General features: G+C 27.6%; 1 protein-coding gene across 1 annotated transcript; it reads left to right on the top strand.

Moving 5' to 3' along the window:
- The first annotated feature begins 220 nt into the window (after positions 1–220).
- Positions 221–8,855, top strand: LOC132949328 (cAMP-dependent protein kinase catalytic subunit beta-like). Its single transcript, XM_061020167.1, has 4 exons — positions 221–490; positions 4,691–4,968; positions 6,133–6,525; positions 8,687–8,855. Exons 1-4 carry the CDS (start codon positions 221–223, stop codon positions 8,853–8,855), a joined length of 1,110 nt encoding a protein of 369 aa, XP_060876150.1.
- The last annotated feature ends 3,209 nt before the right edge of the window (positions 8,856–12,064 follow it).

Raw genomic sequence — 12,064 nt, 5'->3', positions numbered from 1 at the left:
GCAAAGTTGAAATCTTATCATTAATTACTTTAGCTCTACCAACTATATTATACCTCGATTGTTATAATATTTACTGCTACAGCAACGCAAACAGAATTGAACCTAGGCAACTATAAACATTGATATTATTTTAAATGGATGTTTACGAGTGTTGAAAATAATATAGTTAAACTCAATTAAACATGAAGAACAACGTTTGGAAAAAAAATTCAATTAAATCATGTCCACATCTAGTATAAAAAATAGGAAAAGTGTTGAATACGGTATTATTAGTCAGCACGATAATAACTGTATATTAGAAGATATAAATAAAATTCAAGAATATTTAGAATGTTCAAAGATCAATTTCGAAAATCGATTAAGACAACAACAGATGGACGAGTCTTCGGTTGATGATTTTATATTTCACAAGACTATTGGCATGGGTGCTTTTGGACGTGTTATGTTAGTCAATCACAAATTAAAACCAGAAACATTTTTAGCCATGAAAGTAAGAAATGGGAAGGCCATATTACAATATTATATAAAAGTTTGATTACTTACAAAGTTACAAAGAATAGGTACAACGCAGAATATATTTTGCGAGTTTCAACTTTTGAAAGGTACTCAATTTATATTTTAATATACCAAAGGTATTATTTATACGAAAAATGAATATAAGAATCCAGCCAATTTATTTAATTTTTGTTTCTTTCAGCCATAGTATTTTATTTGAATAGATTTATGTGCACATTTCGTTGTTGTATCGCACCTCGTCTGTCCTTAACGATTGTTTCGTTATTGCGATTTATAATTTTGATATTAAGAATCAACTGGCGTTCGGACGTGCATCGTTTCTCCAAAAACTATACTTTTGGTTCCGCCAAAACTACTTTGCCCTATCCGGAAGTTACCAGCAGGAGGCAGCTCTCACTGATTTCAAACCATTTTATTTTTAAAATATTATATCCATAATCAATTTTTATAATATATATTTTAGATTATGAGTGTGATGAATGCATTTTTATTTTTTTTGTCTGTCATCACTTTTTGGAACAGTGAAAATGCTTTGATTATGATAAATATTGAATGTTGCTTTTGGTAAAAAAAATTGATATAGTTGATACCTGTGGGGGGGGGGGGATTGATAAATTCGATATGGTTTTTTCTGTGGAACTTGAGACAAATATGTAAAAACATATGTTAAAATAAATTAATTTTTGTTTAAATTAACATTTTCTGTATATAATATAATTTTCAAAATAATTTGACTGCTTTTGAGCTATTTTCAATTTTAGATTCTGAGTGGAGCGAGGAAGCTAGTCGTTTTACAATAGTCTTTATTTTTTTTATATCCTGTATACAAAATTTCTACCAGAAGGAGTGCTTCAATTTCAACATATAGTACCTTATCTTTTAGTAAATTGTATCAAGATGGTACTTTAGAGAGGTCATTTTGCGATTTTCTCGCCACGGCAAAAATTACTGACAAATTACGAAAAACCACTTAAAATAGGATTTTAATTTCTAACGATTTGTTTTATCACTGTAGCAACGAATAAAAAATTATAATATTATAATATTAATTCTACTTAAAGGCTATAATAAATAATAAAAATTTAAAAAATCCAGACTGATAAATCGTCTCCGCTCAGAATCGTTTTTCTTGTACAAAGATATTATTATCATTGAATTCAAGTTTAATACAATCCATTATACATTGTCCCAAGTGTAACCTACTGTACAGCAGACCGACATCCATTTGCCCTATTTTTTTTGTTTTTATGCGAAGAATTCCATAAAAAATTGTTGGCTTTGTCAAAAGGCTTGAAAATGTGATTGAAAGATCCTGTCAAGTAATTAGTTATGTAACCAAAAAATCTAAAAATATAAAAACACAGTTTTCTTTAATAGAGATTTTAATTTACAATTTAGAAAAAATTCGTTATTTGAAGAAAGAATATCAATTTTAGTTATTTTTCTGTAAATTAAAAATATTATTTGGCATACTTTAAACTTTGAAAGTATATTATCATAATATATATTAAACTCAGTATCATTTTCAATCTAAAAACATCAGTCAAAAAGTATATTATAACCATATTTTGTTTTCCATGTAGTCAGAACTTACACCCAAGTGTTGAATTTTTCTTTACCAAGGTTGGGTCAAATGAAATCCAAATAAAATTATTTTTTGGAGTTGGCCATAATGAAAGTACAACTTTATGAATCGCAACTTCGAAATTAACGGATGTGCAATATGGATTGAAATGTAGATTATTTATATTACATAATATTATATTCGTTGTATAAGTGTCAATACTTCTTTGTAAGTTTTAACTTTTTATCTTTTAAAATAAGTAAAAACCATAATCACATCATGTTCACTTTGGAAACCATGGATTGTAAATAGTTGCGTGAAAATTTTCACATGTACCTATACCTACTCGTAATTGAAGAAAACAAAAATTGAAGGTTTTTTTAGTTTTGGCGGAAACGATGCATAATCTTATGACCTAATAGATTCACCCCAATCTGATGTCGACTATGACAACAACTCAAGTGTTATGATAAGGTAACACTGTAATTCACGATTATAAGTGATTAATGTTTTATCAGTACTATTAAAGTCTAGATTCATTTTATTAAAAATTTCAATTATATTAGCTTGTGCACCTGTGTCTAACTGACAATTCACATCTCTATTATTAATTTTTAAGACAACTTGCCAAACATAATTTTTATTATTATTATTTATCGAGCCAATAAGAAGTGAATTATCATTATTAGAATTTTTTTTTTTTCAGTGTAGCCTGATTAACCATCTTTGTCTTACAATATTTGGCAAAATGATTAAATAAATTACATTTATGACATTTAATACCTTTAGCGGGACATAAAACTTATGACTTTGACCACAACGGCTACATATAGGACTAAAATTATTACCATTGCCGTTTGTCTTCTTTGAACCTTCTTTTTTGATTTTTGACGATTGACTTGACAGCGATGACTCACGAATTTGATTGTTCTTTTCTGATGATATTGACTGATGATTCTTATAACCATATGACCATTGATGATGACCTCGACTATTGAACTTTTCTTTTGATTGGACTGCTAATACTTCTTTGACTGCTTCTTTGCTCCAAACCATGACATTCAGTTGCTTAATTCTTTGTTGTGACAACGTCAATGCTTTTTCCAATGTAAGATCGTCTTCTTTTAATATTAAGATTATTTGTATTTAGACCACAGATTAACATATCTTTTATTAGACTTTCTCGTAAAGATTCAAATTCACATGACATGCTTTTATTTGTTAAATCTGCTATATATTCTTTAACGCATTCATCGGGTAATTGATACCGAGTGAAAAATTTATGGCGTTCCACAGTGACATTCTTACGTGGAATAAAATATTCATTAAATCTGAATATTAGATTATCCAATGTCAACTCTTTTATGTTAACATTAAATGAATTATAGATTTTTAAAACAGATTTACCGATAAAGTGTAAAAATATTGATATTTTTCGTATTTCGGGCTGACCATCATAGCCACTTGCAATCAAATAAATGTTTAACTCTTGAAGCCAATCGGACCAATTTCGACATAAATTTCCATCAAAGGATAGTTGACTTAAATTACCAATGAGACCTGACGACATTGTGTATGTGTTCGTGGACATTGGAACATTAGCGCACGTGGTTTGATGCGGCTCGTTTATTGATTCATCATGTTGCGATCCAGATTTATCTGCTTGATCCTTCCTTTTTCGAGTCATGACGAATCAACACCTGACACCATGTTGTATTTTGAATATTATGAATAAAGTACCGCTTAACATTTTGGTATGTTTTATTTTATTTAATATAACATAAAATGTACTTTACATGAAAGGTGAACATCTCACAGACAGTGTACAGACTAGACTAGTACTGATACAACATTAATCACTTATAATCGTGAATTACAGTCTTACCTTATCATAACATCAAGTAACTTATACTATCTTGATCATGCTCTCCGATGCATTAAGTTCGGAACCTTCAGACCACTGTGCCATTGAGGGTGCTTATACATCCAACTTCAAGGGATGTCCAAAAATTAATCAATTATTTAATTAATAATGTATAAATGTATAGCAATTTTTTGATTATTATTAACTAAACATTCAAACCATTATATTCATAACACACGGTGTCCTTTTTCATCTCTTCCTCTCTCATGGACATAAACCATCGTACGCCTATGTTACAAACATCAAAATACTTAATAATTCTATAAATTATAATTATAATTATCAACATTTTTTTCCAAACTATTTACTTAATTATTTATCAATTAACCTTTCCCTTTATACCAACCTAACCTAACCTAACCGTATTATATAAACAATAAAATACCTATATCATTGTATAATATTATTCCAAACTCAGTTTTCAATTATCAACACAACGTCATTAAATTATTCAAATTCGTTATTATTGTACTTTTCTTCGGTTTTATAATTGTATTATATTAATCACGCATAGTTTATTATTTCTCATTATAATTTTGACTCATTATTAATTTGTACACTTAGTTATCTGAATATCACAGTCGTAATCGTTGATGTACTTAGAGTTTTGTCAAAAGCTAATTACAAAAAAATCTATTTGTAGTTACCATTTACCGATACAGCCTTGAAATGCAATGTATTTATAGATTATGAAGAAAGAGCAAATCTTAAAGAGAAATTATTTACAACACGTATTTAACGAGAAACAACTGTTATCAAATTTACGACATCCGTTCATTATACAAATGGAGTATTGTGCAAAGGACATATGCAACTTATATTTCGTTATGCCGTTCATAGTAGGGGGAGACTTATTCGGTTTAATGAGTGAACGAGGTGTACTAGACGAATTGCATGCTATGTTTTATGCGGGTCAAATGGTCCTAGCACTTGAATATTTACATTCGCTGGATATAATCTATAGGTAATTAATAAATGTATTAAACGGTATAGACTCGATGTCAGAAATTATAATTTGGTATGGCTGACAGTATAGTGGGTGGATTCGGGTTTATTCGTAGCTATACTCCATATTAATATAGAATTAAGTTATTTGCAATCTATATATCCTGTAAAGTTCACAAAAACCGTCTCCAAATTATCCTCCAAACGGACCTACATGGCAATACGAGTTTTGTATAACTGATAACGAGTAAGTAACACGTATCAAAACTGTCACATTTTAAAAAACAAAACTCTTACCATTTCTATAAAGTGTAAATAAGAAAAATATCTATTAGAACGAATGGTTTAAGCTCAAAATGTCTTATTTACAAATGTGAAAAATAATAATTTTAAAAAACTTTCTTAAATTCACGTTTTTTATTTGGACATTAAATTTATTCAATAGATTACTTTTCTAAAGATCGTTAACAGTTTCGTGGGCACCTTAAGCAAGTTTATACAAATTGCATTTTGATTCACAACAAAGTTATATATTATATTTACGTATCTGAAAATGAAATATTAAGTACCTCCTTTATATAATTTATTATCGTATGTTATTAGATGCGATTTATGTACAAATATAATAAAATACAATATGATCGTCTATGGTGAATACAAATTTAATTTATAATTCCGTCCTTATCATATTATTCGAACATTAATATTACAGTCATTGATATACGATCAGGCTTTGACATTTAGTTTATGAATTATGAATAGGCACTTTATTGTATTATAATAATATACTGTGACTACATTATATAATCATAATATCAAATAAGTATTCATAACTGTTTTTATGGATTATGAATACACATCTTAATAAATTGTAAAAAATATACTTGACAGTGTTATGTCTGTCTTAAAAACATAGAAACGCTGCAAATTCAAATGAATTCACATATAATAAAATTTAAAGATAAAGATACGCAGCTAATGCAATTTATAGGTTTTAATAATTAAAAAAAATATTGATATTTTAGTTTTGAAGCAAGCATTTTAAAATTGTAATATTTTCATCGCAAAATGTATTCTGTTTAATGTCAATTTTCTAGATATTATGTTGTACGTTTGTAAGACGGACGTGACGTCCTTTTAATGATACATAAAAAACATTAATATATTATTACTATTTCAATAGGGATTTGAAACCTGAAAATGTGTTGATTGCCGATGACGGTTTTATAAAATTAACAGATCTCGGATTGAGCAAGCGAATAACTTCCAATCGAACGACCACTCTTTGTGGTACTCCGTACTATTTGGCACCAGAAATCATAGCAATAAAACCGTACGGAAAACCTGTGGACTGGTGGGCACTAGGCATAATCATGTTTGAAATGGTTGCTGGGACAGTGCCATTCATTGCTGACAGTGAAAAAAAACTGTTCTATAGAATCCTGAGCGGTAGTTACAGAATGCCAATCAATTTTTCCCCGAACCTTTCACATCTTGTTAAAAACTTACTACGGGTTGACCTATCAAAAAGATATGGAAACTTACTAAATGGAATTTCTGACATCAAATATCACCGGTAAGACAATTAATTATTTTGGAGTACAGTTAAAAAGCGTAATGTGTGTATTGTAAATAAGTACATAACCTTACAAACGAATTCTCCGTTTTCATTATGTTTTAAAAAGTGTCTAAATCCGTTAATATATATAGAGAAATTGAAGGGTGACATTCCAAAACGTACTATTGCCAAAATATACAAAATCGAGATATGCATCGATTCTTATGGAAAAAAAGGCGGGAAGTCGATTGGTGCTATCAGAATTAAGCTTTAATCATCTATTCCATGAAAAAAATCGGTTCATAAATGTATAATTCATCCAAAACGTACTATTTCCACAGTAAATTTCGTTCAAAACGTACTATTTTTTTTTTAGTCCAAAACGAACTATTGCCCATATTAAAACCATGTAAGCAACTTATGTGGAGGGGACAATTTTTTTCATAACGCACTATTTCCAGTGAAGTTTTTATTTTAATTTTAATATTTATAACTTATAATCGTTTAATATATTTAATATTGAATAAGATATGAAAATGAGCATTTTTATTTGATGTTACGTAATAGGAGTTATGATAAATTCATTACTTTGTTTACAATTTCTATTAATAGAAAAGTTATTAACAAAATACTGCAGCTATCCGCTGATCTTTACTGATGGTGTAGTGCATCGTGAATTTTATTATTCGTGTCTACTGTCTTGTGAGTCGTGACGACTATAATAAAATATTGTTTTATTTATTTACTTATAAACAAATAATAAAATACACCATAGTCAATAACTAGTAATAATATTGAAATATGGCGAATAGAAGCAATAGAGCAATGCAAATGTGTCGCATGTCTACAAAAGTAAGAACAAGTACCTACATATTATTACTTCAAAAATACTACACTGTACTATAGTTAATTAATAATATAATGTACCTACCTAGTTATAGTTATTATGGTTCTCAAGTCAATTTATTGTACCTACTTAAATTGTACGGAGGCTATAAAACACTCTATTACTATATAGTATAAACCTAGTTTATTTAAAAAACATTTTTTCTCTCCATTGAAAAGCATGTTTGAAAAAATACAAAAATTTATTATTATTATATTATCACAAATATTGGTTTTCTTGTTTTAGGGCAAAACGCACTATTGATGGAAATAGTGCGTTTTGGAAAATAGCCAAATAAAATATTAAAATATATTTTCACTTTAATTCCAAGCAAAACGCACTAATTACGGAAATAGCACGTTTTGGACGAAATCTATGATTTTATTTTTTTATTTACTGTTATATCTTTTAAAAAAATTATTAAATTTTCATTTGGATTTAATAAAGCAATTCAGATGAATTTTATCTATTTTTTAAAAGATCAGTTATCACTATATGAGATTTCGTTCAACGAAAACAGAAAACTGCTCTTCCTGAAAAATCAAGTTTTTGGCAATAGTACGTTTTGGAATGTCACCCCTCAATTACGATTTTAAAATTTGATACTTTTGAACTTCGTAGGTATATTTAAAATAGTAGGAGCGTAATAATCTATTACGAAAGGTTTAAACAGACATTTCATGTGACGTGTATTTTATCGATCAATGTGTGACAAGTAAATTAATTATAGTGAGCTAATTGTGTGATGTTTACTACTGTAACAATGACCACTACTGCACAATATGTAATACCAATAAATAATAAAATCCTAAAATGTCGCAAACTACTTAAAAAATTATTTTTTCATTTTTACACGATTTTTTTAAATAAAAACCACTAAATAAGAAAAAAAAACCTTACTCGCCGATGTCAAGTTTTAATTATTATGAAAATATTTGTTGAATTTATAAGCTAACCTAACTAGGTTTTGTAGTAAATATACTTTTGCTCGTTAAAATCGAATTTTCTTTAACTAAACCATAAAATATCGTGATTTTCAGAGTGATGGTGATTAAAAGTAAACATATTTTCCTAAAATACATAAAAAAAAACGAATTTGGTGTAAACATTGAGTATAAAAATGGTCACAAATTATATCTAAGGTTGTGTGAGGAAATATTTAGTATTTGATGGTCACAAACTCATAACTATTAGTCATTAGATGACTGAAATGTGTGTTACATAATATATTTTTTAAATTTTTGTTTGATAAATAGACAATAGTGTAGGTAACTTAAATGTTTTTTTTTTCAGATGGTTTAGCAAAATAGATTGGATAATGCTCTACAATAAGAATATGGTACCACCATACATACCAACTTTTAATAGTCCATCAGATACACATAACTTCGAATCATATGTCGAAGAAGACACCTCTCTTAAATGTAATGGGGTTGACCAAATTCATTTCGCCGATTTTTAACTGAATATAATAAATAATGAGCAAAAAGTATATCGTATAAAATAATAATGTCATAACTGTAAAATCCAATGTAAGAGTGGAAAAAATAGGGTATTTGAGTTTATAAAATTATACAACAGATAAATTAATAAATGTTTATTATTTGCTTTTTAAAGGACATTACATCATGTTCGTAAATAGTGTGATAAAATCATTTAACGTCAGGTAATAACCACGGTTTTTGGTTACCACTTTTTTACCATATAATTAGGAAAACTTGGAGTGTAAAATATCAATTTGATTTTTTTGTTAATAACTTACACAAAATGTCATTGGCGTTGTAAAATCTGATATTTTTATGTTTTTCAAAATTGAATAACTTTTTTTTGGATAAATGAAATCGAAAACACAAAACAATATTGAACAGACAAAGTTCTCCTCTTTTCGTGGTGAAAATTCATTTTTTTATCTAAACTGTGCCCTTGCAGGTTGTTTCTATGTTAGAATTCATTTTTCAGTGGTATTTCATTATTTAACTGACTAACCAGTTTGAATTATAATAGTAACAGGTATATAGGGAATCTTATAAAAATTGATTGGAATATCAATTTTTGTAGTACTGTTTGTAATACTTAATAATGTATCTTAAATCATCGACATTTAGGTACTAAGAATTTTATGGTGATTACTGATTACTTGTGTAAATATTAAATTTAAATTTCAGAAATTCCTCGTTATATATTCGTAAAACTTTCTACTTATTTTATAATATTTTTAAGTTGTGATAAAAATAAGTTTTTAATTATATTTATAACATAGGTATATTATTACTTTCTTGCAATAACGAAATGATATATTTTATACTTTAAAAAATAAAGTGTAAAATATTACAATGTTACAATATGCAGAGGGGTTGTAAGTTAAAGTGGTGAAAGAAGATTGAGAATTATATTTTTAATACTTTTTTATTCCTCATTATTTTATTCATATTATATATATTTATTAAAACTTATTTTAACAATATATTATAAAGATCTTAATATATATTATTATTATTATTTTTATTTTCACTTTGATTTTCAGTTACAAAAATACAACGTGCTGTATCAGTCGATAGCCAATTAAATTAAATTGCAACGTTGCACGTAAATTGATCGTTCTTGATCGTATTCGTTTTTTAGGTCAGTGGTGAGTTCTTTGTGGATTTTAGTGTTCTCAATAATTCAGCCAAAAAGGTATAAAGCTCTCCATCGTTCGATAGTCTGTTAAAACTTGTGCTGGTGAAGCAGGTTTTTTTTATCAATTAGTTGCGTACATACAAGAAAACAATAGTAGCTACAATTACTGCGAAAAATATAATATGATGTACATTTGACAAAAAAGATACCTAGTAACAGGGCTGTATTTGAACATTTTTCACCCCGGGGCTACATATCTTTCCGCCCTCCTCCTCCAAAAAAGTTATTTCTTAAAATGTAGGGTACCTATTATTTTCGGCCATAATTTGTAACTCATACATGTGGTTTTTTTTTTGGAAACCTTTGTTAATCAATGAATTAAGAACAATCCGCGATGCGAACAGAATTTTTCAGCCAGACTTAGTTTCAAAGTTATATACGAGTTTGCGAAATCCCATCCGTCAGAGGTTTTTTTTTATTAAATTTCTTTAGTACAATAGGTAATTTCTGATATGTTATTGTTATTTAATGTTATTTCTGGTATTTTAATAATACAATTTTAAGGTTATGAAGTTTTTTTAATCTCATAACTGATACAGAAAATTTGACAGAAATTTTTTATAGTATCTACAATCCTACAAAGTGGAAAACACAAATTTTGAAGAAAAAATTCACGAACATCGATTTTTAGCTAAACTGCATTCTTTCCAATATTTCATATTTCATTAATTAGTTATCTCTTATATCTCTAGGAAAACAAATGTTAAATAAACATATTATAGTTTTTATAAAAAAAAGTAGGTATATGTAAAAAAAAAATGAATACAATATTACAATTTACAATGATTTTTTTATCTTATTGTAAAAAAAAAATTACTGCACATATTAATTTGAAAGAATCTAGTAGGTATCTTTGGTATCCGAATAGTTATGGTTTATACTCATATTATAAAAATAAATTATAAACTGAAAAAAATGTATTATTTATTTTAATTTCATTTTATCTGATCTTAATTTTAGGTATTACATAAAAGTAAAATAAACATTGTTATTATTATGCTGTGTTTTACTTATTTACAACAACGCTAGCTGCGGGCTGCAATCATGCCGTTATCAGTGATGCAAGGAATTATTATTGTTAGTATAAAAATAGATTTGAGAGAATATTATCCTAAAATAAACTTTGGAGAAATCTCTACCAAATCATAATACATAAGGAAATAAATATTTTACATAATTTCAAAGTTATAACTATATTGGCTTAATAATAAAAAAAAGTTGATGAAAATTTACCGCTCCTCAAGTTTCACTAGGATGGGCAATGGCCCACCCTGCCTCCCCCCCCCCCCCTTAATACGGGTCTGTGGCAGTAATCATATAGCCTACGATATATTTTACCTGAATAAGCTAGAATATAAATACAAGGTAGATCTAAGTGTTCAGCATATTTGTAAAAATAATAATAAACATATTTAAATTAGTTAGTTCCTCCCTGCAGTATATTACTATAATGTAAATATTGTAAACAGAGGCTAATGACCAAGATGTTGAAATCTTTATTTCTTAATAAATAAAAAAAAAACTTCCTCACCAAATAGGCAAACAATAATAATAATATATACTGATTATACTATTTGAATTATGCTAAGTTAATAATTTTTCATATGAATTGTTATATGAATTATATATTTATATAATACACAATTTGCAGGGTCATAAACATCATTTTAAAGTATCAATATAGTGAGTTAACGGACCCTTAAACACGATTTAGTCTGCCAGGATTGGTCCATTCAACTTTAGTACGACATCAAGTTAATACATTTTTTTATGCCGCCCAGCACATTAAATAATTAATTATAATATTACGTTGAAATTAATATGTAAAAGGTTTTTCGTAAAATATATTTAATGTGACTTTTCACAATGTAAGCCAGCAATCGAGAATCAAACTAAGATATTTTATTTCTTTCACACTTTCAAATTAAATACATTTTGGACATCTTGACATCTCCATGTTTGCTGTATAGTAAATTAATTTATAACTTCGCG

The sequence above is a fragment of the Metopolophium dirhodum genome, chromosome 1 (genome assembly GCF_019925205.1).
Source record: "Metopolophium dirhodum isolate CAU chromosome 1, ASM1992520v1, whole genome shotgun sequence".
NCBI lineage: Eukaryota > Metazoa > Arthropoda > Insecta > Hemiptera > Aphididae > Metopolophium > Metopolophium dirhodum.
Note: the sequence above shows the minus strand (reverse complement) of the source record. Positions and strands in the feature narration are given on the sequence as shown.